Source organism: Lagenorhynchus albirostris, chromosome 5 (assembly GCF_949774975.1).
Source record: "Lagenorhynchus albirostris chromosome 5, mLagAlb1.1, whole genome shotgun sequence".
Lineage (NCBI taxonomy): Eukaryota > Metazoa > Chordata > Mammalia > Artiodactyla > Delphinidae > Lagenorhynchus > Lagenorhynchus albirostris.
Window position 1 is genome coordinate 143303923 of NC_083099.1, and position 26940 is coordinate 143330862.

The window sequence follows — 26940 nt, forward strand, 5'->3', positions numbered from 1 at the left end:
TAGGAAATAGGCTTCTTTCGGCCTCCTAGACCTTCCTGAATATCAAAGAGCAGATTCAAACAGTTGCTAATCAGGGGAGTAATGAATACAGAAACAAAGGAGGAAAATCAAGAAACTATAGTGCAGCGATTGAAGCAGGATCCTGGTTTCTCCTCAAGGGACAATATCTTTGAGTTCTTCTGCAGGAACTAAGGCCCCAACCCAGGTGAAGGATGGTAACTTCAGGCTGAGCACAAGATCCCTGGATCACCCCCACCACCAACCCCCCTTACCTCACCACCAACCAATCAGAAGGAAGTCACACACCCTGCAGCCCTCACCCCACGTTTTGCCTATAAAACTTCTCCTTGGAAACCATGGAGGAGTTCAGAGTTCGAGCACCGGCCACCGCTCTCCTTGTTGGGCTCTGCAGTAAACCTTTCTCGGCGCCAAACTCCAACTTTCCCGTTTGTTTGGCCTCACTGTGCATAGGGCACAGGAACTTGCCTTCAGTAACAGGCTGGGCTCCCACCACGTGGGGTTGCCCTTGCCTGCAGGTTCTGAAAGAGGACGTTGCACAGGGGTGGTGCAGTGCACACTGGCCAGGTGGCCAGGCCCAGAACACCCTGAGGCAGAGGGCCAGCCACGTGTCAGGGGTTGGGGAACTGGGCTCCTGGGGGTCCCCAAGGGTCTCATGGCACCGTGGAGGTGTCCGCCCCCCAGGCCTCTGCGGGGTAGTTTGGGTCCCCGCTAGCTGGGTAACTCCGCGTGGATCAGGTCTGCGTGCCCTAGGCGGGGGCGCACCCGTGGACAAGGTGGGCCTGGATCCTTGGTCCTGCGGGGCGGTCGCGGGGCTCGTGCGTCCTAGCGCTGGTCTGCGCGGTGGCCTCAGGGGCCATGGACCGCGCGGGGGTTCCAGGACCCGCAGGGCCTGGAGTGGGGACCCGGCACTGCGCGCCACGGGGCCCTAGGGAGGGCTCTCCCGGTAACTCCCAGCCCGGCCGCCCCTCTGCTAGCACCCCTGCCCGTGCCCACTCTCGGGTCGCCGCACCAGCGTGTTTCCTCCGTGGGAGTCCTTGTCTGACCGCCTCGTACTTCAGCGGCGCCGGGAAGTGTGGGTTAGAGGCGTGGCGCAGGGCCAGGGGGCGGACCTCAGTGGAGTGAATGAATGGTCCGAGGAACCGAAGGATGAAGGCCGGACGGCGCCGCAGTGCCCTACGGGGTAAAACTGAAAGTGCACGCCGGGTTTTGGAGGGTGGCCGCCCACGTGCCAGGAGCGCTGAGTGACGTGGCTGGGTCGCCCGCGCCGGGGGTGCGGTCTGCATTTTCCCTGTCCCCCGGCAGGGGCGGGGGGGCGGGCCCCGCACGGATGCCCCACCTCGGCCCCGCCCCCTTCCCGCCCCGGCGCAGCGCCGGACCCGCGGGTTCCCAGTCGCGCTGAGGTCAGAGGGAGGCGGCCTGTCGCCGAAGCGGAGCGCCTGCGCCGAGCGGGGCGGTAGCGGAGCAGAGCCGGAGCGTGGTCCGAGCCGAGCGGAGCGCAACGCCAGCGCGCGGCGGAGACGCTGACCCCGCCCGGCCCCGCGCCGCCGCGGCAGGCCCGGCATGGAGGAGGAGTGCCGGGTGCTCTCCATTCAGAGCCACGTCGTCCGCGGCTACGTGGGCAACCGGGCGGCCACGTTCCCGCTGCAGGTACGCTTACGTAACCCGGCGGTGTCCCCTCGCCCGGCCGTTGCGGGCCCGCGAAGGGGTGGCCGCAGCCGGGCCGCGTGACCTTGGCCGGGCAGCCCCAAGGGTCTGGAGCGCGGGGTGCCCAACGCGGGCAGGGGAGGCAGGCGCTTTGCGGGGGCGGGGCTTGGGGCAGCACTTGGACCCTTGCGGGTGGGATGGGGCAGGGATGCGGGCCTTTGGTTAGAATGAAGCCCCCGGCGCGAGCGGTGCTCACCCACCGGCCCGACCCTGGGGACGAGAAAATGCGGCGTCGCGGCCGGAGACCCTGCGAAGGAGGGCGCTGGATAGGCAGGTGTAGGCACTGCTCACCTGGTGGGCTCCCCATGCCGTCCCCGCCCCCTGTGGGTCAGGATGCTGGCCGGGAGGAGGAGGAGGAACCCCGCAGTGAGGCCCCGGGCGGCAGGGGTGGGCTCCATCCTGCGATTGGCCGTGCCGCGGACGTGGTCCCGGGCAGGGGACGGGGCAGAGAAGGCCTACCTGCCGGTGTTGGCTCTGGAGAAGAAGAGCCCAGCGGCCAGTTCGGGCCCGTGCAGGGTCTGGCTTTAGAAGCCGCTTGTTACATGTGTCAGCCTTTCCTTACTGGGGTGCCCGCGGGCTTCCTCCTGCCTCCCCCTCCTGTCCTCGGTCAGGGGCTCACCGTCTCTCTGGCTCATCAGCCGGCACCTGCTGCTTCCTGTCGCAGCCCCGAGGTTACGGTGGGGCGGCCCTTGGAGGGGCGGGGGGAGGCCTGGGTGCAGTGGGGTGTCATGCTGGGGTGTCAGCATTGGGGTCCCTGGCACTTGCCCTGTGGGCTCAGGAGGAGGCTGGGCGTCCGGGCAAGGTGGTGGCTCTCTTGGACCACTCACCTTTGGTCCATTGTCCCTGGGCCCCATCCGTGAGTAAGGAGCCGGTGTCGGGCCCCTGCTGTGTGTGCCAGGTCCCTGTTCTGGGCCCTCAAGGACGAGAAGGGCCACCCACTCACAGTGGCCTGTGGGCTGTCGGCTGGCTGGAGGGACCCTGGGGAGGGTTGGAACCACCTCAGTAGAGATTGAGGGCCGACCTGAGGCAAGCAGGAGGAAGCAGTGGAATGAAGACTGAAGGTGGAAAGGTACAGGGGTTCAAGTCCAAGGGACCTGCCCAGCCGCCACTGATCTGTGAGCACCTGTGGAGATCATGTGAGGTCCTTGGCCCTCCCGTTCTGACCAGTGGGGCTGCAGACCGCGGGGGTTGTCAGGGTGCGCGCTTGCACCTGTCCGGAGGCCCCATCTCTTCTTGGTCACTGATTGCTTGGGCAGGGCCAGTGCGGTGGGACGATGCTGGGGGGAAAGCTCAGGGTCCCTGAAGCAGGGGCAGACCGGAAGGTGGAACCAGGCAGTTCTCCGGCAGATACCGGTGGCAGCCGCCCCCCCCCACTAGGAGGGAGCCTGGGGAGCCGCCCTTCCCAGAGGTGTGCAGAGGTGCGCAGGCCTCTGCTGGCTTCCCTGAGCCTCTGCCTCTCCCTCCTCTCCACCCGCCTGCGGCCACTCCCTTTCTCTTTCCCTGGGGCAAACTTTCTCTGCTCACCTTGTTCCTGAATTTCCCAGCACTTAGCCTCAACTTCCACACCAAAATGTCCTTTTCCAGTTACTTGACGGGGTGCTCCCCCGGACCACCCACTTGGGGAAGTGCCTCTTAAGAACTGAACCTCGGTTCTTACCTGGGGTCTCCCCAGTGCCCAGCATCTTTACCTGTGGGCTTGAGGGACATAGGTAGGAGGTTGTCATCTCCCTCCTATCATCCCTGGGGTGGGGGTGACACCTCTGCCTCTGATTTAACCCATCCCTGCACTTCCTTCTGTCTACTTAAAGAAAAACACACAACATGCGGCTTGTGAGTTTAAGGTTATTTTCCCCCGCGGACTCACTGAGGATCGTAGCCCGGGAGATGCTGCTCTGAAGAGGCTGCGGGGCAGTCAGTTTATATGTGATGTCTTTTTAGCTGGGAAATACATGCAGTCAAGCATACATCTTGGTAGAAGGTTACTGCTAATCAGGAAGAACAGATATCTTAAGTTAATGATTTTAGTGCTTTTCTAAGTATAGGAAGATGAAGGAATTTGGCGTCATTGAAATTCTTTCTGAGATATGCATCTAAGTATCTTAGGGCCTGTTTACCTAAAGCACAGAGTGCCTCCCAGGTTTTTTTTTTTTTTTTTTTTTTTTTTTTTTTTTTTTTGCGGTACGCGGGCCTCTCACTGCTGTGGCCTCTCCCATGGCGGAGCACAGGCTCCGGACGCGCAGGCTCAGCGGCCATGGCTCACGGGCCCAGCCGCTCCGCGGCATGTGGGATCTTCCCGGACCGGGGGACCGGGGCACGAACCCGTGTCCCCTGCATCGGCAGGCGGACTCTCAACCACTGCGCCACCAGGGAAGCCCTCCCAGGTTTTTTGTTTTTATCCTGAATTCTTCAGGTGGGCGACTGAAGTGGGTTAGACTTAGGCTTGTATCGGTTGAACCGGAAGTGAGCCAGGCTCTTTGTTTTTCTTTGTTCACACTCCCCTGGAGGCTTAGGAGGCCCAGGAAGAGGGGCAGGTCTTTAGCCCGTGACCTTGAGGAAGCTCCCTTCCACCTTGAGTCCTCTGGTGCTCAGTTGCCTCATCTGTAGAATGGACACGACGTCTGCTCCCGTCATTTTGGGGCCAGGGAACATGGGGAGGGTGAACGTCTCTGGGAGATGCCTGGGAGGCGCTGGCTGCTGAATGAGGTGGCCCCAGTGCCCGAGGGTGCTTTTCGTACCCCTCACTGTGCAGGAAGACCAGACAGGAAGGTGGTAGGGCTGGTGGCAGCAAGCCTTCCTGGGGCATCTCGGGGAGGCCAGGACCCCCCTCAGGACTGGATGTGGGTTAGGGTCCTTTGCCCTCATGACCTCCTCCTCCTAATTACAGAAATAAGACATAGCCTTGGAGGCTGGAAAGAGCTGAGGAGAGGGAGAAAGTCGGAGAGGGTGGCCCTCAAAACGTGTTCCAGTGCACTTCCAGCCTGTAGGTTTGTGAGACAGTAAACTTTACTTTGCGGCTTGAGCGCTAACACGGTCCCTGTTTGAGGTCCAGCTTGGGGCGCACAGTTCAGCCCATAACAAGCGCAATTTCCAGAGATGCCTTAGCTTGCTAACCACTTAGTGCCTCCTCACCTGGAGTCCAGATTTCTCATGCGTCTGCCTCTTGCTTGGGCCCAGGCTGCGGAGCCCTTGTAAGTACTGCAGGATACTCCATGGGGTCCCATGCAGGCATTTTGCTCCCCTCCCCATGTGTGAGCTGGATCAGGGAGAGGCAGGGAGATGGGTGGCGCTGGCCCGCAGACCCGGCTTGCACCCCGCAGCCTTAGCCCAGGATGGGCTGGGGGTCAGTGGAGCCTGGAGGTGGCCTCTCCCTGCACGATTCCAGCCAGCGGTCCCTTAACTCCACGGTTCAATCCACTGTAGGTTAGAAGGAGCCTGTTCGGAGAACTTTAGAAGTGGCACAAATCGGAGGTTTAATTAAAGGCCCAGAAGTTGACACGACATCCAAAAGCTGTCCTTTTCGGGAAGGATGGCACCGGCGGCGACAGGCTGCCTGTTCAGATGCGGCTCCTGTGTCTCCCTCCCAGCCCCGCGGCCAGGTGCTTTTCCCGCCAGCAGCCGCTCTGCTGGGCGGACAAGCCCGTCTGAAGGTGTGCAGCCGGCTAGGCAGCTGGCTTCGGCCGGCTCTGTGGTCGCCCCTCCTTCTGAGGCTGTGTCTGGAGTTTGGCACTACTGCTTTAAGCACGTGTGACCTCTGTGGTAGGGGTCACCAGAGGCTCACGGTGCCTCCTTGAAGGGCCATGCTGGGGGCAGGGACATTACATTATGGAATTCTGTGGCCTTGAGATTCTGACTTGGGACTTTAGCTCAGAACCCATTTAAACACCACGTCGCCAAGATGGGAAGGCAAGACCACAGGCGGCCCCGGAAGATGGTTTAGGGGGACATCTCAGTTTGGGGCCTGCAGAAATCCACTTCATTCTCTGAGTTTCCTGGCCCCTCGGTACAGAAGCAGAACTGAGACGTCTAAGAGGGCTGGGTGGAGACTCTGTTTCTTTGTACAGGGACCCCAAAGCCAGGCCTGATTGCCAGAGGGCTGGCTCAGACACCCCGCAGGAAGAGGCAGGCTGGTGGCAGTGGGTGTGCTGAGAGGCCCCTGGCCTGGAAACCTGGATACAGGCCCCTCCCTTGCCTAGTGACATGGCCACAGGAGCTGAGCAGAGGTGGACGGTCCTGGGGTGTTAGAAGCACATGTGCACGTGTGGACGACTCACCCAGCGTCTCCTAGAGGCTCGTGCCTGGGTCCCAAGGAGGCGCTTCAGACCATAAGGAGTTTATTTCCAGCCTCTCACATTGAAGAACCCTCTGAACCACAAGGTGGTCTTCTCCGGAGGTGTCTTGATTCGTGGTCAAAATACCTGGTCCTTTGGAAAATCTTTACATTTTTTCCTTAGAATTCCTGGGATAAAAATGACCTTTGCAGCAGAACTGCATTTGGAAGATACTGGAAGAATGTCACCTGCCCTTTAAAAGACACAGTTTTTGCCTTCGCATTTTTCATGGTGACACATGCATTGGCAAACAGTGCAAGGGAGCCGACGCCCCAAAGCACACCTCCCTCTGGCCCCACTCCGGCCACCCAGCACTTCCCGGGGCGGGACGCACTGGGGCCGGAACCCTGTTCTGTGCTCTGCAGGCCACAGGGATCTGCTCGCTCCCCTCTGGCCTCTGGAAGCCCCCATCTCATCCACAGTGTGTCCCAATCCTGGAACTTGGGTGTTGCTTCATTATTTCTCCGGCCGTTTATTTTCCCAAGAAGGTCCCGAATTGCTTAATATCTTGGTTTCCTGACTCTCGTAGTTTGGGACTGAAATTTCTGTTATTCTTCTCTGCCTCTCATGCAGAAAGGCACGAACTTAATTGTCTGTGGTGTGTGTGGGTGTAGCATGTGCGTGAGCGTGCTCAGGTGTGGGTGTTTGCGTGTGTGGACACCTGTGCAGTCGTGTTATGCGGCACTGCTGTACGCTTGGTAGCACCCTGTGTTGTGCTGCAGTGACCGCCCCTCACAGGGACCTCTCTGGAAGCGTCTGCCAGCAGGTGGCTTCCGGGACTGCGCCCAGCAGGGACGGTTGGCTGTGGGGCTCAGGGGCTTGGATGTCCCCTGGTGCTCAGCCACTCGGAGCTTTTGAAATAAGATCGCAGAGTGATCCGGAAGAGTGATGCCGAGGAGAACAAATGGAGTTTCTCAAGAAGGAGGGAAGGAGGTGTCCGGCCACGGGCCTTGGGCTAGAATCGCACGGTCAGCCGCGGAGGGGCAGCTGCTCCCTCCCCTGCTGACCCAGAGCTGCTTTCCTGTCCCCCGTCTGATGCCAGTGCCACTGGGAACTTGGGGCGAAACCCCTTCTTTTAGTTAGGGCTTTGCAGTGCGGCCCAGCTGAACATGACCGGCTAGTGTGCAGGGCCTGGGAGCTGGGGCGGGTGCGCTGTGCTGGGAGCAGGGCTGGGGCTGGGGGGATGGGGTCCGGGGCTGTGATACTGAGGTGAGAGTGCCCGTGGGGCGCAGGTGGCCTTGGGACTTAAGGCTGCTTCGGGGAACACAGGGCTGTTTCCAGTAGGAGTTCCCATTGGAGACTAGAGGGTGGGGGTTGAGCTGAGTGGCAGGGCTGACCAGGGATGGGTGGAGTGAGGGACGCCAGGCACCCAGCCCTGAGGCCTTTCAGGCCCATCACAGGCATGAGGCTTTCTTGTGTCCCCTCTTTCCTAAAGCTGATTTCCTAGGAGAGTGAAAAAAGGTCTTGCAAAACAAGCCACAGTGAGGGTTTCTGAAGATGGTGAAGTGACCCCTCTCGCTGCCCAGCACTGACCCTGGAGGAACCAGGGTGGTCTGAGCTTCCCCGCTCCTGCCGTCAGCGTGCTCTGCTGAGTTAACGACCGGGTCTCACTGTGTCCGCCCGGCTGTCAGCAGTGAGTTGATGACGCAGCAGCTGGGCGGGCAGCCGGGAGCACGTAACCCCCGCAGGCCGCGGGATCAGAGCGTGGCTCCCAGCCCCCCAGCACGTGTAGCTGCCCTCGGGGAGGGATGCCGTGCCCGCAGAGGTGGACAGGGGTCTGCGTGGGGCGAGAGGCGGGGGCCTCTGTGGACGGCGTCTTTGGCGTCCCTGCTCTTTGTGGCCGGACGCCTCTGGCGCATCTCGCCGCCCTCCCCCACTGTCCCCAGGTGCGCCTGTGCATCCGTCGTTGGGGTCTCCCCTGCCCCGGGAGAGGGGTGGGAAGCTGGAGCGTGGGGTTGCGGGGCAGCGCCTGACGCCGGGACCTCGCCCAAGTGCCTCGGTTTTGCCTGTGCGTCTCGGTGGGCCTCCCGGGTCTGAGACCGCATCCCCGGCGTTAGCTGTGCTCACGTGGTCGCGTGCGGACCTGCACGAGCCCAGCGGGCAGCAGGCCGAGCGAGGCTGAGGCTCTAGTTCCTTCTGCTCTCGGAGCCTGAGGCCCGGCGTTGGCCCCCGGCCTGCATCCCGAGGCCCACGGGCCACAGCTGGCGGGGAGCTCAAACTCCTAAAATCCCCGCGAGTCCAGGCGCTCCAGCAGAGGCAGAGAAGGCAAGGTTTCTAGCAGGGGCTTGGGGCCAAGAGACCTTTTTCTACACTGAGGAGAGGAGCTCACAGAGGCCAGAGGCGACAGAGCTTTGGGGGCTTCAGAAAGCGGCGTGGAATTCACAGGCGGTGGGACGTGCAGCCTGCGGTCTAGGCTTCATCCCACGGCAGCCCTCGAAGGTTGGGGGTCAGTGAGGTGCATCTGGGGCCCCGGGGCCAGGGGAATATGGCGGCACAGAGGCTCCCACGATGGGAGTGAGGTCTTGAAACAGGCCCTCTTGGGCCATCTCCACAGAGAATTCCAGGAGCATCTGCCCCTGGCTGGCGCCGGGCTGGGGACGGGGGAGGAGGGGGATACACCGGAGGGGGGGAAGGGGGGAGGGGAGAGGCCAGAGGGGGTGTTTCTCTTTATCTCGTGAGGCCTCACTTCCCCTCCCCTCCCCTCTTTCTCTTTTTTCTTAAAATGAGTCTTGTTGCTGGTAAATGGTGAAAATAGCAGGGGTGGGGCAGGGCCAGTTTCCCAGTGTGAGTAATTCCACCGGCTGCCAAGCTGAGTGGGAAGACAGGCTTGTGGGTTCCCGAGCCCAGGATGCGGCCACAGCAGTGAGTGAGCCTTGCCGTGAAATGCAGTAACTAGTGGAGGAGTGTGTGCTGGGATCGTTACAGACCTGCTGATGTAAATATAATTGACATCAGCGTGAGCGTTATGGCTGCACAGCTGCATCGCTCCTCGAGGGGCCTCCGAGCTCAGGGCCAGCCGTGCACGATGTCTTCTCGTTCAGAGCACGCTGACTGCCTCTTCCACCCCAGCCGGAGAACTCTGCTTTGCTTTTTGTTAATTGAAGCATAGTTGATTTACGATATTGTGTTAGTTTCAGGTGTACAGCGCAGTGACTTCGGTTATACATATATATTCTTTCAGATTATTTTCCATTATAGTCTATTACAAGATACAGGCTATAATTACCTGTGTTATACAGTGTTTTATATGTAGTGACGTGCTCCCATTTCCTAATTTATCCCTTCCCCGCCTTCCTTTCCCCTTCTCTAACCACACATTTGTTTCCTGTGTCCGTGAGTCTGTTTCTGGTTTTGCATTATTTTTTAGTATCCACATATATGTGATATTGTCTAATATTTGTCTTTCTCTGTCTGATTTCACTTAGTATGATAATCTCTAGAGCCACATCCCCATTGCTGCAAATGGCAGTATTTCATTCTTTTTTATGTCTGAGTAATATTCCAGTGTGTGTGTGTGTGTGTGTGTGTGCGTGTGTGTGTGTGTGTGTGTGCGTGTGCGCGCGCGCGCGCATAAATAAGCTCTAAGAGAACAAAAAACTTAACTTTGTTCAACTCTATTTCACAAGACCTAGAAAAGTGCCCAGCACTGGGTAGGCTCCTAGTAAGTCTGAGTTAAGTAGAAGAATAAATGAGTGAATGAATATATATACACACACCACATCTTCTTAAACCAGTCGCCTCTTGATGGACACTTAGTTTGCTTCTGTTGACGAAAAATTAATCCGTCAATCTAAGAAAGAAATGGAAAATTTTATTCCAGCCAAATTTGAGGATTATAACCCAGGAAGAGCATCTCAGAAAGCTCTGAGAACTATTAGGCCTGTTAGAAGTCAAGACACAGTTACAGAAATTTTTGGAGACAGCTGGGCATCAAATGTCATGTTATTGACAGTTTACATAATCCATGTGACCCCTTACAAGATCAAGAAGGAATGTTATCTTTAAGGAGTTGTCTTGTAGATGCCGGGAGAATGTTACTCTTTATGGCTGAGCAGGGATTTCTGCCCACGGGGAGGTTTGTAGACGCAGATATATGATACACAGTGGGGGGAGAGAGGAGGCCAAAGGGCAGAGGACATTTTTTTATGTTGAAATTTTTCTTGTCTTGCCATAAAATAGGAAGTTTATTTCATACTTCCGTGTCTTGGCTATTGTGAATAGTGCTGCTGTAAACACTGGGGTGCATGTATCTTTTCGGATTAGAGTTTCCGTCTTTTCTGGCTTTATACCCAGGACTGGGATTGCTGGATCATATGGTAGCTCTATTTTTAGTTCTTTAAGGACCCTTCATACTGTTCTCCATAGTGGCTGCACCAATATACATTCCCACCAACAGTGTAGGAGGGCTCCCTTTTCTCCACACCCTCTCCAGCATTTGTTATTTGTAGACTTTTTTTTTTTTTTTTTTTTTGCGGTACGAGGGCCTCTCACTGCTGCGGCCTCTCCCGTTGCGGAGCACAGGCTCTGGATGCACAGGCTCAGCGGCCATGGCTCACGGGCCCAGCCGCTCCGCGGCATGTGGGATCTTCCCGGACCAGGGCACGAACCCGTGTCCCCGGAATCGGCAGGCGGACTCTCAACCACTACGCCACCAGGGAAGCCCATTTGTAGACTTTTTGATGATGGCCATTCTGACCCATGTGAGGTGGTACCTCATTGTACTTTTGATTTGCATTTCTCTAATAATTTGCGATGTTGAGCATCTTCTCATGTGCTTGTTGGCCGTTTGTATGTTTTCTTTGGAGAAATGGCTATTTAGGTCTCCTGCTCATTTTTTGTTTGGCTTGTTTGGTTGGTTTTTTTTTTTTTCTATTGAGCTGTGTGTGCTGTTTGTGTATTTTGGAAGTTAAGCCCTTGTTGGTCACATCGTTTGCAAAGGTCTTTCCCATTCTGTAGGTTGTCTTTTTGGTTTGTTGATGGTTTCCCTTGCTGTGCAAAAGCATTTAAGTTTGATTATGGCCCATTTGTTTATTTTTGCTTTCATTTCTTTTGTCTTGGGAGAAGAGAACTCTGCTCCTAGAGGGTGCGTGTGAGTAGGCTGGACTCTCCTGGGGCTTCCACCCACACTCGATGGGGTTGTGCAAGGGTGAGCCAGGGGTGAGCTAAGGGGAAACAGAACGGGGAGTCTTCACAGTTGGTTGATTTCCTTTGCTGTTGTCACTGCTCTTGCTTAATAAGGTTTGCTCCTGCATTCTTTTGTTCCCTTAAGATCGTTAATTGCTGAGAGCTGTTCAGGGGCAAGCACTGTGACCAGGCTTAGGTCACACATGGCTTAGACCACAAGTGGCTTCTCTTGTGTCAAGAAAGCCATGCCTGGTCCTCTTCCTCCTGGGACCCCCCCACCCTGTGTGTCTACGGTCGGGACTCAAAGCTGAGGGGTGGGGGGATGTGTAGGGCTGTGTAGTGCGGGTGCTGGGAGCAATGGAAAGACCACAGCTGCTTCTGGGGGCCCCCTTTCTGCAGGTGAAGAGCGGTGCTGGGGTAGAGTGACCAGCAGAGGCAGGACCCTCCCCATCTCCCAGTCTCTTCCCCTCAGTGCTCAGTCGGGAGCCCCTGGCTGAGCAGGGATGTGATGTCCGGGGTCGCAGTCCCAGATCCCAGAGCTGAGTACAAAATGTGTGTGGGGGGTGTTGAGCTGAAGACGAGATTTTAACAGCAGACACCTCCTTTTTCTGGGGTCCAGGGGCTCCCATGTTGGAGCCTGGCCCTGTGCCCCGTCTTCCTGCTGCGTCCCCCGGCCCTGCCCTCACACTAGCCTGTGATGCCAGTTCATAAGCTGCTGGTAGGTGAAATGGAGATGCCAGCCCAGGGGCTTAGCGCTATCGTTTAGAAGCAGAGAACAGCGGCTTCGAATGTGCCGGCTCTGAAGGATTAATTATCTGTGCATGCGGAAGCAGTGGAGCAGGCTATTTTGAAAGGATTTTCAGGATGTTTGTCATCGTTGCTTCAGATCTTGTTTCTTTGAAGTCCATTAGAATTTAGGGACCTGGAATACCGCAAGCTCTGTCTAGGAGGCCGTGAAATCTGGCAAGTAAAGTTGCAAAGTGCCAATTTTAAGTTTCTAGTTTAAGAAGACTTGAGTTTTGCTTTATTACTTTAAGTCCTCATAATACTGGCTTGAAATTTTTAGAAAGACGTTGAAATACACGTCATAAGCGTGTAGCTCCACATGTGTTCACAGAGGGAGCGCGCCTGGGGAACCCCCCCCCGTGGAGAGCTGGGGTGCGGTCCTCGTCTGCACCCAGGCCCCCCCCCAACACCCCGAGTCACTACCCTCACCGCCTGGAGAGGCGCTATCCTGGTGGCCAGGGAGCTTTGCCTGTTTGCGATATTGAGGTGAGGCCTGAAGGTTGGTTGGTGTTGTTCAGGTGAAGAGGGAGGGAGGGTTTGGGAAGTTACTGGTGCACAGGAAGGCACGCACAGCCAGGGCACAGTGGCCGACGATGGGGCCCCTGGGGCAGCCACGGCCCGGGGTTTCCATGCTCTCTCCCCGACCTCCGTCTCTCCGAGAGGTTCTGCGGGTGGGGGCCCCGCTCTCACCTGCGTCCCCCCTCCGCAGGTGCTGAGATTCTCAGTTACCTGGGCTGTGCAGTGTCTGTTTCCAGAGTTGGTGGAATTGCTCACCTGCTGCGTCTCCTTCCCTTTCTCTGTCCTTGAGAATCAGTTATAAAAGGATCCCTTTTTCTCATTTTTGCGGTTTCCGGGAGAGAGAGGGCCCGAAGGTCAGGGTCCACGTCTCGCTGGGAGTCCCCGGTGGGCGGCATCTCCTCCTGCAGCAGTGAGCTCAGCGGTTGAGCTCAGGGGCCGGCCCCACTTCCCGCCCCGCAGGGCACTGTCTCCTGCTTCCCCCGGTGGCTGCCGGCTTCCCCAGCTTGTGTGGCTCCTTTGGTGGGGTCTCTGGTGGCCCGTGTGGAAGTGAACTTCCCAGCTGAGACCCGGCTGGGGGTGGGGAGAGGACGGAGGGGACTGGGCACCAGGGCCGGGGTGTAGAGGGGGGCGCCCGTGAGACCGATGCGTGTGTCAAATGAGCGAATACTCATCAGGCCCTGCTCTGTTCCTCGTCCCAAAGAACAGGGTCGCAGCTTCCCTGGGGGGTAGGGCAGGAGCGCCGTAGGGGGGGAGGGGCGGGTCCAGGAGAGGAGGAGGAACCCTTCCGGGCAGGTGCCAGGGTGGCTCAGCGCCAGCCCCTGGGGCACCGTGTGCGAGGCGGGGAGGGGGCCGGCGGGGGTGGGAAATGGTGGGTCGCGTGGGAGGTTCCAAGAGGCCGCGCTGGTGGCCTGGGGTGGGGGGCAGGGGCGGGAGGAGACGCACCAGGAGGCAGAGGTGCCGGGTTGCCGCCTGGTGGATGACGTGGCCTTCAGCTCAGCCCCCTCCCCAGAACCCGTGGGTGGGAAGAGCCTCCCCCAGCGGTGGCGCCCACGAAGGCTCAGCTCCGGGCAGGCAGCGAATCCGGTGGCGGTCGGGGCTGGTGGCCCCAGAGGCAGGCTGGCCCTGAGCTTGTTCGCACTGAGTGTGGGAAGGCGGCCGTGGTCGGAGTCCACGCGTGAGCCCCTTGCCTCCCCAGGGGTCGGGGGACACGAAAGAAGGCCTGCGTGGGTCACCTGTGCTCTGCCCCTCGGGGGTGGCCGCCTGGTGCCGCAGGACGCGGCCGGGCCCTGGGTGCCGCTCACGCCGGGTGGACTCCTGGGTGTCCGGCCTCGCCCGGGGGGGTGGTGCTTCCCGGCTGTACCCTGAGCACAGGGCCCTGCACGGGGGTCTTGGGGCCTTGCTGGGCGCGTTCCTTGGGCAGCTGGGGTGGCCGGCTGTGTGGAGCGATGCCGTGGATGCTCTGAGAGGCGGGGAGGGGACCACACTGCGGGGCCCTTGTCCCGGGTCTGCCCACGGCGATGGCGGTGAGGCCAGCCTGGAAGAGGCCGGTGGGGCCTGGCGGGGGTCCTGGGCCCTGATGACCACCACCTCTGAGGACCGAGGGGGCCCACAGGGAATGTGACTTCTCCTGCCGAGGGATCTGCGGTGTCCTGTACCTCAGTTCACCCGAAGGAACCAAGACCGATTCAATGCAGAAAAATAGGAAAGTAGAGATATGCACAAGGAAAGACCGCTGTGGGACTTTGCGTGTCACACGAGTGCACGCTGTCAGACTTGTGGAGACGTCCGGCCGTTTCAGACACAACCTCTTGTCCCCGTCATGAAGCAGGGGGGCTTCTGCTTCATAAACCTGGCTTTAGCTCCGTGCTGGCTTTACCTTTTCTCCAGTCACCTGCTCTGACTGCTGGAAGGAACTTTCTAGACCTTGTGTTCGGGCTCTCTCGGCACCAGAGCGCCACCCCTCCCCTCCCTTAACCGCTCTGCCCCCGGCGCCTCTGGAGAGGCTGGTGGCCCAGGCGAGGGGGCCGAGCCCCGGCGGCCAGGTGACCTGAGCCGGGACCGCGTGAGGCTGGCCCTGTGGGGTGGGGTCCCTCTCTCGTCCGGGAGCGGGTCTGCGGCTGCGATCGCTTAGGGCCTTTGGCTCCGGGCTGGGTACCTTCTTTCTCCCCAGCTGGCATGTGACGACGCAGGGGCTACAAGCCAGGCTCCCAGGGAGGGACTGGGAGCCCTTGGCCTTGCCCGCGCGTTGGGCTGGGGGCCGGAACACAGACGACCTCGCTGCCCTGTGTCCCGACAGATGGATGCCTTGCTGGTCTCTGTGAGCCCTTCCATTTGGTGGCATTTCCGGAAGTGATGTGCTGAGTTCCAGTGGGCAGGCAGTGCCCTGGCCCTTCAGGGGTGTCTGCTCCCCGAAATGTTTCCCGTCACCTCCACGCACGTCACTGGAAGTGCGGGTGCTGAGGCTGACCTGGGGAGACCCCCCCCTTCCTGTCCTCCACGTCTGGGACCCTCCAGCCAGTCCCAGGGTGGGTCAGGCACCTGCCATGGGTCCCTGGAAGCCCACCAGCTCTCTTACACCCGCTCCTTCTCTGTCTGTCTTGCAGGTTTTGGGGTTTGAGGTCGACGCAGTGAACTCTGTCCAGTTTTCAAACCACACAGGTAAGGCGTCAGCCTCAGCGGTCCTCGCAGAGCTGAGTGTGGGCGTAGGACGCGGTCCCTCACCTTCCAGACGGGAAATGGAGCCGGGGGTGTGGTCCTGGCCGAGGCTGCGCAGCGCGTGCACACGGGGCTCAGGGGGCCTGGGTTTGCCGGCTGCGTGTTTACATCAGTGTGGCTGCTTCGGAACTGGATGGCCTGGCGGGTGACGTGACCTCTCGGCCCCCCGCTTTCCTCCCTGAACCAAGGACGGTGATCCTCGTACCTGCTCTGGGCCCCCCCACCTGGGTGGCACTGTGGACTGGGTGGGGAGCAGAGCCCAACTTTCTCGTGAAAGCCAGAGCCTCGGGGAGCTCGTGTGTGTGTCTCTTCGTGCACGGGGACCCCAAGGGTTTCTGTGCACAGAAAGCTGTGCGATCGCTGCCGCCTCGGGTTCGTGAGGGTCACGGCCCTTGGAAAGCCCCCAAGGTGTCAGGCGAGGGCCCCGGGCTCCCCACCCCCGTGGCCTCAGAGACGCCCTGACCTGGGATCCCTGAGCTGGTGCTGGCAGGGGGACAAAGGCTCTCAGTTCTTGGAAACATTCCCACATCCCTTCCTTGAAATGACTCTGAACCCTGACGGAATCTCAGAGCACAGAAGGTCCCAGAAACTGCTGGCCGAGTGCCGACCAGATGCGCGGAAGGGTGCTTCCCCTTGGCCCGATTCTTCCGGGTGGGGTTCTGGGAAGGGAGGGGGTGTCACGAGTCACCAGCACACTGGGTTCAGATGAAAGGCTACAGTTCCCACTAAGAGTCCTTTCCTGCCTTTGCTTTTGGAGGGCCGGGCACAGTGACATTTGGACACGTTCCCAAAAGTTGTCAACCCAGTGAACCCCTTCAGAGCTTAAGGGTTTTACTGGCTGTTTTAACTACCCTCTTTTTTTTTTTTTTTTTAAGTGAAAGAGCCAAGTTGGCTTAGACATTAGATGATGATGCCCGCCCCCCGCCACCCCCTGTGCCCCCCGCCACCCCACCCCCGCTCCAGGGCAGCGCTGGGCTCTGAAGCAACAGCCGGTGTTCTGTGGTTGTTCCTTTAGCAAGAGTTTCCTGTTACCCAAGATCCGAGCCCTTGGACGAGCAGCTGGAAGAAACTGGACGGGGCTGGAGGTTGGCGGGTGGGGCAGGGCCAGGCTTCCAGGCACGTAGGGTTTGGGGTGTGACCTGCTGCCAGGCCTGGTGGTGACCCCCTGGGGGCGCAGGACCAGGTGCCTGCAGCAGACGTGCAGGGAGGAGCTGGGTCCCTTGGGGTCACTGGCTCGGCCTCTGGGGAGTTTGTTTTTTCACCTGTAAACGGTAAATTGGGTGGGTTGGACAGAGGACCAGAGTGCCCCTGTGTTTCAGAAGGGTCTCCTGAGTTTGAAGAGGAGAGGCTGGGTTGGTGGGGGGCAGTAAAAGGAGTGGGCCCGAACCTTCTCATCATGTTAGGAAGCTGGCTCGCCGGGCAGGGGGCGACCCATGCTTGAGACCTGGCGGGGGCTGACTGCACATCACGGGCTGCACTGTGTCCCCTCAATTCACGTGTCAGAGTCCTAACTTCCAGGACCTCAGATGTGATAAGGTCTTTAAAGAGGCAGTTAAAAGGTACATGGGGGGCTTCCCTGGTGGCGCAGTGGTTGAGAGTCCGCCTGCTGATGCAGGGGACACGGGTTCGTGCCCCGGTCCGGGAGGATCCCACGTGCCGCGGAGCGGCTGGGCCCGTGAGCCATGGCCGCTGAGCCTGCGCGTCCGGAGCCTGTGCTCCGCGGCGGGAGAGGCCGCAGCAGTGAGAGGCCCGCGTATCGCAAAAAAAAAAAAAAAAAAAGGTACATGGGGTCATTGGGGTGCCCCTGCTCCAACCTGATCGGTGCCCATGGAGGAGATTAGGACACAGACACATGCCCAGAGGGGCAACCACGTGGGGACGCAGGAGAAGCCCGCCGTGGGGCTCTCAGAGCAACCAGCCCTGCGACACCGTGATCCTGGACTCTGGCCTCCAGAACTGTGGGAGCCCCTGTGGTTCTTGGTCACAGCAGCCCTAGGACAAGAGAAGTACATGTGCAACGGAGTCAAACCACACGGTGTTGGGGATTCCCTGGCCGTTCCGTGGTCACGACTCGGCGCTTTCACCGCTGAGGGCCCCGTTTCAGTCCCTGGTCAGGGAATTGAGATCCTGCAAGCCACGTAGCGCAGCCAAAAAAAAAAAAAAGAAAAGAAGGAAAAGGAGAAACCACCATGTCTGGAATGATGTTCGGAAAACCAAGGGGCAGGAAGGGCCGTTGTTCCTCCCGCCTGGGCCGGTGGGATTTTGTGGCAGCAACACCTGCGGGGTCACAGCCAGAGGCTGCCAGCTCTTAGCAGACACCTGAGCCTTGGGGGACAGCCCTGCGAGAGATGGGTCACCTCGCCTTGGTGGACCCTCCTTGCCTCTGGCCCTCCCGACTGGTTAATGGGCGTCCACCAGAGGCCACGCCGTCCTGGAGAACTGCTGACAGGTGTTGTCAGGTGTTGGCCCCTCCGTGGCAGGAGAGCCCTCGCCCCACGGGCACAGGGGGCGCCGCAGCCCCTTCTCCAGGCCCACAGCCCAGCCGGTGCGGGACCTGCAGGACAACACCCGAGACGGCAGGGAGGGTCTGGGGCTGTGGCCGGATCTGCTTCCCGTGGTCTGTACTCGACTTTGCTGTCATAGAAATCAGCCCTCCCCGAGGCTTTTACTTATGTGCTTAGGAACCCGTCCGTTTGAGTGGTCCCTCTTGGCGTAAGGGCTGCCAGGATGGACTTGCCGTGGGCGGACTGCGGGGTGTCCCTGGTGGGGTGCGCCCGCCCCGAGGGACCTCGCGAGGGCCTCCTGCCTGCCCCGTGTGCGCTTCACCCGGGTGCCTGTCGGGTCAGGAGCCCCGGCCACAGCCTCTTTCTGGTTCACATTCGGTTCTTGGTCAGGATTTGGCCCGAGACTTGGATGAGTTGCAGCTCATCTTGGATGGAGGTGGGGATGCAGGGAGCCCCTACCTGCCAGGGTGCGCAGGTAACAGTCTTCAAGCAACTCAGCCTGGATGGGGGACGCGCACAGGAGAGGCTGGCAAAGCCAGGGACCGTGACATGATGGGGACGCTCCCAGGTGCCCCGCCAAGGACAGGGAGAAGTTTCGCAGCCCTGCGTCTTGTCTGTTGGTACAATGCAGGCTGCACAGGCGGCCTCAGGCGGCCTGCAGAGCTGGGCCCTCGCTGCACCGGCTGGGAGGGTGGACCCCGGACTCAGTAATAACAACCCCAGAACGTGTCGGAGCCAGACGCGCTTTCGGGGGGGACCTGCCGAGGGCCGTGTCGCCCGCGTGCCCCACGCGTCAGGGCCTGCATGTTCTGCTCTCCCCCCACCAGGCTACTCACACTGGAAGGGCCAAGTGCTGAACTCAGATGAGCTCCACGAGCTGTACGACGGGCTGAAGCTGAACGACGTGAACAAGTATGACTACGTGCTCACGGGTGAGGCCCAGGGGACGGGGTGCCGGAACCGGGGCCTGGCGCCCACCTGGGGTGGGCTGGGGAGGCCCGGAGCACCCCTGACCTGGGCTGCTACCTGGTCCCTGCCTCCCTGCCATCAGGAACTCAGTGGGGCCCTAGTGACCGCATGACCTTGGGGGTCCTGGCTGTGCCACGTCTCCATACTGGGGTTTCCACGCTCATGGCGGGGGACAGGTGGGGTGTTGGGAAGGAGTCTGGGACAAAAACACCCAGACAGGCAACATGCTGCCACCTGGTGTGTTGGTTTCATTTACAAACCCACGTGGTTGCATTTATTTATATACGTGGTTAGAAGTGAACATGCTGATTCTGGAAAATGGAAAAGAGGAAGGAGAACAGTCCTCGTACACCCGCGGCTTCTTCTTTCCTGTAAAAGTTAATGTTTCTGTTGGGAAATGCGCGGTGTCCCCTGGTGCGTGCGGTCGTGGGGGCACATGTCTTGGCCCCGGCCGCGGGGTCTGGGCACTGCCCGCCGCTCTCTGGGCAGGTGGGCTTGATGGTGCTGTTGCCGTGGTTGGGTGACGAGAGTTCTCTGTCCCTCCCAAAGGTTACACGCGAGACAAGTCCTTCCTGGCCATGGTGGTGGACATCGTGCGGGAGCTGAAGCAGCAGAACTCCAGGCTCGTGTACGGTAGGTGCTGGGAGCCCCAGGAACGGGCGGCTCAGCCTCCTTCCTTCTGGGCGCCCCATCTTCACGTCTGCTCCTCCCAGCACACGGGCTCTGTCTGGGGACGAGAGCCTCACAGGCGTCCTCACGGTGAACCTGGCGTCTGTCTGGGGCGGGTGAGAGAAGCCGGTGACCACACAGGGCTGTGATCAGTGTCAGGGTGGGGTGTGTGACCACCCGGTCCCTGGGTGGGGTGAGGGACTCCCCAGGTGGGGCCCGGACAGCAAAATGCAAAATGCCAGGTAGGAGGTACATGAGGACGGGAGGCCGTGCTTTCCCATTTTAGTTGCGTGTGTGAAACTTAACAAGTCAGATGTGGGGCGCTCCTCTCAGCGCCGCCGCTTTTGCTGATAAGATGCCCTTTGTCTTCCGCAGTGTGCGACCCCGTGATGGGAGACAAGTGGAACGGAGAAGGCTCCATGGTTAGTGCTTCCCCGCGTTGGGGTGCGGGCCGTGGGGCTGTTGGCAGCACTCTGAAAGTGTCTGCCTGGGCGAGACACTGCTCTCGGGCCAGAGACACGTCCTTGTCCCTTGTCGGGAAGGAGGGGCCGGGGCTGGCAGAAGAGGTTTCCACGAAGGGCCCCAGAGGAGGTATTTCAGGGCCTTGCATCCATGTTGCAGCTCTAGCAGCCGCAGATGAGTTGCAAAAGAACGAACATGGCTGTTTTCTAACCGAATTTCAGGTGTGGACACTGAGCTTTGAATTTCCTCTAATTTCCACATGTCACAGAACATACTGTTTTTCTTTGGACGTTCCCCCCAACCATTTAAAAACATAAAAGGCACTCAGCCCACCAGCCACACACCAACAGACTGTGGACCTGGGTTCCCGACGCTGATGTGGGCTGAGCGGGCGGCGTCATCACACGGATACGGTGGAAAGCCGCTAGTGGGGACCTGACCCGGATCGTCAGGGTGGAGCGTCAGGGCTGGCTGCCCCTGGAGCCTTGGGGTCCCCACACACGAGCCGCCCTGGCCTCCCTCCCTCACCCCTCACGCGTCAGCCCGTTCCTGTCTTTTTCCCGCAGTACGTCCCTGAGGACCTCCTTCCAGTTTACAGAGAGAAGGTCGTGCCGGTTGCAGACATCATCACCCCCAACCAGTTTGAGGCTGAGTAAGTCGTTTGAGTCGGCTGGAACAGTCAGACCCACCCCCATCCCCATGGGGAGAGTGACAGGGACCCCGCTGGAGAGTCCCAGTCTGCGGGGCAGGGAGCTGCCAGCCCACCTGAGCGCCAGGGCGGGTGCTGGTTGTCAGCAGCAGTGGGCAGTCGTTTCCCCCCGACTCCCTGTGGTCACGCTGGTCCCTGAGCAGCAAGAGCCTCTGGGGACAGAAGGGGGCAGAGGCGCTGTGGCGAAGCCGGGGTGCACGTGGCTGACACGGGCGATGGGACGGGGAGCCCACGCCAGCTGACGCGGGCCACCGCCCCGGAGCTCTGAAACCCACATCCCTAATCTCTGCACGAGGTTAAAAGGACCATGCCGGCCCCGCTGCCCAGCGCCATGTTTCCAGGGGCCTTTCTTGGATGCCCGGCCCTCCCCCGATGGACAGGAGAGCTGGGCACTCAGGGGGTTGAGGAGTGGCTCCTGGGGCCTTGGGGCGTGAGCACGGCGGTGGGTGTGTCCCCATCGCGTTTGGCTCTTGTTAGGCCGGCAGCGATATCCCCTCTGGCCCCGAGGCCGCCCTATACAGTAGGGATGGGGCCCCTGGACTCTTGGGGGCCTGGGGTTCCCTCACCCGCGCCTGTTGATGCGGGGGGATGGCGGCCCACCCGGAGGTCCCTGATGGTTGGTGGCTCAGGAACGTAGTGCACTGAGATTTGCAGCTGTTTGCGAGGACGCTGGCTGCCCTCAGTGGCACCGTGTGCTGTGACCGTGCACGGCCGTCCTTCCCCGTTGTTATGTGTAAACGTTAAGCACGGTCTGGAACTTCAACCCGCTCCCATGATGTGTGAGTCCCTTTTCACTTTTTAAATTTATTTTTATTCATTTTATTATTTATTTGGTTACGCTGGGTCTTGGTTACGGCATGTGGGATCCGGTTCCCTGACCAGGGATCGAACCCGGGTCCCCTGCGTTGGGAGTGCGGAGTCTTACCCACTGTGCCACCAGGGAAGTCCCGTGAGTCCCCTTTCAAACTGACTCTTGACCGGTCCCCAGACATGGTGGCCGCCTGGTCCGCGACGGCGGGCAGGGGCCAGCCAGTTCCCTGTGGGGCAGGAGGGGTCACCCGTGCACCGTAGGTAGCCCTGGGGCTCTTCCGGGCGATGGCTCAGCTGTGCTTGTCTGCCTCCCAGGTTGCTGAGCGGGAGAAAGATCCACAGTGAGGAAGAAGCCTTAGCGGTAAGGAGGCCGTCCTGTGCCTGGCGTGGGACAGGCAGCCCGGCTCACGGTGGGAGGGGACAGCCACACGCCCTCCGGCGGAGGAGACGGGCACCTGTGTGGCCAGCGTTGGCTTCCCATCAGCCAGCCACCCGAGGCCCGGGGAACCTTTGCAGATTCCGTTTCGGCCCCTTTTGGTCACCTGCGGCCTAGTGCCTGCTGGGTCTGGGTTCGCCCGCTGCCCATGCCAGCTGTCTCTGCATGAGCGTCCGGGGCCGTCGCAAAGTGCCGCACACGGGGTGGCTGAGCAGCAGGGCTTTGCTCTCATAGTTTCGGAGGCCAGGAGCCCAGGCTGGCCGGCTGGCCCGTGCTGTCAGCAGCCTGTAGGGAGAGTCCTTTCCTGCCCCAGCCTCTGGAGGCGGCTGGCAGTCCTCGGTGTTCCCGGGCTTGTGGGCACACCACCCCAGGCTCTGTGTGTGTATGCGGGGTGTGTCTGCACGCACGTGTGAGAGTGCACGTGGTGTGTGTGTGTGTGTGCGCGTGGGAGGATTCCTTGCACGTAATGGACCCGTATCTTTGGGGGCTGGCTGGGCATTTCTGGAGTCCACAAGGCAGGATTCCGGAAGGGAAGGGCGGGCTGGGCCTCTCAGGCAGGAGCTGACACCGCAGCCCTGGGCGGATTTCTTCAAAGCTCTTTTCAACCTTCCCTCGGTCCTTGCCGAGGGTCCGTAGGTCTCCTGCTGGGATTTAGCTTCAGGTGGGGTCTGCCACCCCTGCGCTGCGTGCCCAGAGCACCAGGGGCTGCCAGGGCCTCACACCTTCCGCGTCTGGGCCTCTTCAGAGGCCGAGCTCACTTCACGGTCCAGGAAACACACACTTGGAGGAGCCAGGTCCCTGGGTCAGAGCTGGCGGCGGCCAGTCGTGGCCACCCCTGGGCCCGTGGGGCTGTGTGTCTGTTTCCCTGATAGGCGGAGAGCTCACTGGGGCAGGAGAGCAGGCTGGGAGGACCCCCCTTCCCTGCTCTGAGGGCCTTGCTCTGGGCAGTCTCAGAGCCAGGTGACCCTGGGGCAGGAAAGAAGCAGGGCCGTGGGCACAGTGACCCCATCTCTAACACACCTGCCCAGCTTGGGAACCAGAGGAAGCTCACGGTACCCAGTGCAGGGTGGGTGCTGGGCTGGTGTCACACCTCGTGTGTGTGTGGGGGCGGTGTGCATGTGATGTGTGTGCGTGCGTGTGGTAGAGGGGGTGTGTACGCGTGCACTTGGGGCATGTGCACGCGTTGTGTGTGTGCATGTGGCGTGTGGCAGTACACGTACGTGCATGTGTGTGCTGGGGGTATATGCGTGCATGCAGGGTGTGCGCGTGTGCACACGTGTGTGTGTGTGGCCGGGGACAGCCTGTGCTCGCAGGGCGTGTTCACAGGCACCTCTCTGAGGCTTTTGCACAAGGAAAACGGGACCACCTACAGCTGTTTAAAAAAAAAGCCACCCAAAGTGACGTCTGTTCTTCATTACCCGGTGACCCTCTGGCCGGTGACCTCCCCAGCCTGCAGGCCCCGGGCCGGTGAGGGGAGGGTTAGTGGTGGCGTCGCCTCCTGCCTGATACGAGGCCTCCCACCTCCCACCCCTCCTGAGCCCCAGTTCACCCCAGTGAGCATTTTCCCCTGCGTGCTGCTGGGGAGGGGGCGGTAGACGTTTGTTGAATGGCTAAAGGAGTGCATAGTTTCCCAGGATGGACAGCGTGGAAGCGCTCATCGCTTGATGGTTGCCGGGCACGGCTCCTGCCGCCCCGGAGCCCAGGCGAGAGGAGATGGTGGCCTGGCTGGTTGGCTCCTTCCTCCGGGGTTCGGGCACAGACGGGGTGCAGGTTGGGACCGATGGACATGCGCCCTTGGACTTGAGGCTGGAGGGAACTGGGACGGCTGGGACCTGGCAGAGCTGTCACTGCTGGGCAGGGGCGGGGCCCACGATGTGGCCCCTGTTAGCTGTCTCTGTCCCATCCAGGCAGATTGTAAGAAGCTGAGGGGCCGTGGGAGACGGGGTGAGGCCGCCAGGGCCCCGTCTCGGGCGGCCACGGGGCGGCTGATGCGCTCCCCGTGTCCGGCGGCCACGCGGCGGCTGACGCGCTCCCCGTGTCCGGCGGCCACGGGGCGGCTGACGCGCTCCCCGTGTCCGGTGGCCGCGGGGCGGCTGACGCGATCCCCGTGTCCGGCGGCCGCGGGGCGGCTGACGCGCTCCCCGTCTCGGGCGGCCACGCGGTGGCTGACGCGCTCCCCGTGTCCGGTGGCCACGCGGCGGCTGACGCGCTCCCCGTGTCCGGCGGCCACGCGGCGGCTGATGCGCTCCCCGTCTCGGGCGGCCACGCGGCGGCTGATGCGCTCCCCGTCTCGGGCGGCCACGCGGCGGCTGATGCGCTCCCCGTGTCCGCAGGTGATGGACATGCTGCACGCGATGGGCCCCGACACGGTGGTCATCACCAGCTCGGACCTGCCGTCCGCGAGGGGCAGCGGCTACTTGATCGCGCTGGGCAGCCAGAGGACTCGTAAGTCCCCGCCCGGCACTGGGCTCCCTCCCGCCTTCCCGCCGCCTCCCTCGAGGCTTCCGAGGTTTGGGTTCAGTGGAAAGAAAATCGAGCCTGACTCGGCAGGTGGCCAATCTCCCCAACTCCCGACAGCTCCAAGAAAGATCAGACTGAAAACAGAGCCAGGAGAGGTTTCCGTGAATCGGGGTGCAGGGAGCGTGGGGTGCTGACTGCTCCCCCCGCGGTTACCACGCAGGTGTCTGTGACCGTGCTGGCGGCACACAGATGACATCCCCTCTTACGGGCTTGGGGGTCACGTGGACCAGCCCAGCTGGAGCCCGGCTCCTGGGGAACCAGGTGTCCCCAGGCCTGCCTCCCCCCAGCCCCCCCACCTCAGAGCTGATGCCGACATCGCTGGGAGGACCGTTCACGCCCTGCTGTGTCAGTCGTTCAATTATGCTGATGCCGCAGCGTAAAATGACACAGAAGGCTGGGGTCACACCAGCTGCCCCGAGCCGTGCCAGGTGTAGCTGTCACCACCCCCTCTGTGTCTGTGCAAAAGGACACTTACACACCCAGATACACTCACAGATGCACGTGCATCCACACACACTCACGCCCACGCACGCACCCCGACCTCAGTGAGTGAGCACAGTCCCTCCAGCTCTACGCCCACCCCCATGGCTCCCATCACACATCATCGCATGTTCCGGCCCCTCGTCTGCAGCCTGCATGGTGTCCCCCAGGCCGCCCTGACCCTGTGGCCCTCCGGGGCTCCAGTCTCTCACTTTCTCACTTGGGACGGGCAGCCACTGGGAGGCATGGGGGATCCCTGCAGGCTGAGCCCCCTGACGCTGTGCAGGGGAGGGCAAGCCGGTTCCCGGGCCGCGAGGCCTCTGCTAGCTGAGGGTCTGGGGGCCCAGCTGCCGGACGCTTCCCCCCAGGGACCCCCGACGGCTCCGTAGTGACACAGCGCATCCGCATGGAGATGTGCAAGGTGGACGCAGTCTTCGTGGGCACCGGGGACCTCTTTGCCGCCATGCTGTTGGCGTGGACGCACAAGCACCCCAACAATCTCAAGGTCAGTGGGGCACAAATGGGAGAATGTGTTAAGAGCCGGAGGGGTCCTGAGCCAGATGAAAAGGGAGGGCTTCGCTGAGGATGCCAGGGGCGCTGTAGCCTCAGCAACTCGGGGTCTAGACGCGTCACGCAGGAGGGAAATCCAGTGACAGCTCGTCCTAACATACAGCCGCTGCAGTCAGACTTGCTGGAGACCCCTCTCTTCCTGGGGATCGTCCCCCACGCCCCCGCTTTGTGTGTGAATGTCCACAGTGCCCTCGCGTGCTCAGGCGCACCCATGCCCTTTGGCCTCCTTCTGGGCAGCCGTCCTTCCCCTGGGGGGCAGGCTCGCACCCTCCCCAGCAGTCAGTTCCATGTTGGGAAGTGCACGGCTGGGATGGGGCCCTTCCCCTCACCTGCGGGCTCAGGGGCGAGCGCTGAAATGCTGTGGTTTCCCCACGCCCCTTCCCTCGAGGGCGGAGGGTGAGCACGGACCTGCTTCACGGCCAGCTGGTGCCCAGAGGAGGCCTCGCCGGTCGCCCTCAGCCAACCCCAGATTCAGTTCTGCCCTGGGTCCCAGCGCTGGGGAGGGAGTCCACTTGCCTCCCCAGCCTGAGAAGCCCTGAGTTTTTAACCTTGAGAGGCCAGCAAGCGATGACGTTGGCCAGCTCTGGGGCAGGAGCTCTTTCCCGTGTAGATTCTTTATAACGGATTCCTTCCAGAAACGCTTCTTAAGCACCTACTACATGCCAGGCAGTATTGACAGAGCCGCCTGTGGTCCATTTAGTGCACAGGCCTCTCTGCTCAGCTCTCCTGGGATCTTTGCAGCGACGGCTCCGTGACGGGGGGAGCGTGGGATTGTGGGTCCCCAGTGCCGTGTCAGTGGGCAGCCCCACCCAGGCGGCCTGGGGGCGGGGGCTCAGTGTACTCTCCTCCCTGCAGGTGGCCTGTGAGAAGACCGTGTCGGCCATGCACCACGTTCTGCAGCGGACCATCAAGTGTGCACAAGGTACCACCTCACGGGCTGGCAGGGGTGCAGTGCTGCGCTGTGAACAGGGCTGGGGCAGGGGGCAGCGTTGTGGAGCTCCCTGCTGAGATGGGAACTCAGGGATGATCCAGAGCATTGGGGGCTCTCACAAAGGCGAGGGAAGGACGAGACAGATTCAGGATCACTTCTGCTGGCTCTGTTCCCATCATTAATGCTCTGCCTGTTCCGCAGCCAGGGCTGGGGAAGGACTGAAGCCCAGCCCGGCCCAGCTGGAGCTGAGGATGGTCCAGAGCAAGAAGGACATCGAGAACCCGGAGATCGTCGTCCAAGCCATGGTGCTGTGAGGGCCGCGCGAACCCACCTCCTTAACGCCCAGCGTTAGGTGTCTCCGTTTCCATTCTTGTGAAAAATGTAATGTCTGCCTTAGAGCTGTGACCGAAACTTGGTATTTTTTTCTTCTTTCGTGAGTGTCCAGCATCCACTGATCTTCGTTGTGAAAATGTGCTGGTCGTGCTTTTTAAAAATAACAAAGCGATCACAGAAATTTGTAATTCGGGACCCCAGCTCCCCTCCCACAAGGCTCCTGGAAAACCAGCTCCGTGTTTATGTCTCGAGGGCCTCCTCCCCGGGCTGGCTTGGGGTACATGGTGTACCCCCGTCCTTTGTGCAAGACCCAGGGAGGCCCCTGTGTCTGCATCTCCGAGAGCGAGTCG

The 26940-nt window shown here is 60.7% G+C and overlaps 1 protein-coding gene across 2 annotated transcripts; it reads left to right on the forward strand.

The window, feature by feature from the left end:
* Positions 1–1426: 1426 nt before the first annotated feature.
* PDXK (pyridoxal kinase) lies at positions 1427–26668 on the forward strand. Of its 2 annotated transcripts, XM_060151067.1 has the most exons (11): positions 1439–1668; positions 15086–15140; positions 18529–18633; positions 19220–19303; positions 19715–19761; positions 20368–20453; positions 21636–21681; positions 24090–24201; positions 25125–25261; positions 26182–26248; positions 26459–26668. In XM_060151067.1, exons 1-11 carry the CDS (start codon positions 1582–1584, stop codon positions 26569–26571), a joined length of 939 nt encoding a protein of 312 aa, XP_060007050.1. In that variant the 5' UTR covers positions 1439–1581; the 3' UTR covers positions 26572–26668. The 2 variants fall into 2 exon arrangements, with proteins under 2 accessions (XP_060007049.1, XP_060007050.1); XM_060151066.1 differs by lacking the exons at positions 25125–25261; positions 26182–26248; positions 26459–26668 and adding an exon at positions 24437–25118 and having other exon boundaries at positions 1427–1668.
* The last annotated feature ends 272 nt before the right edge of the window (positions 26669–26940 follow it).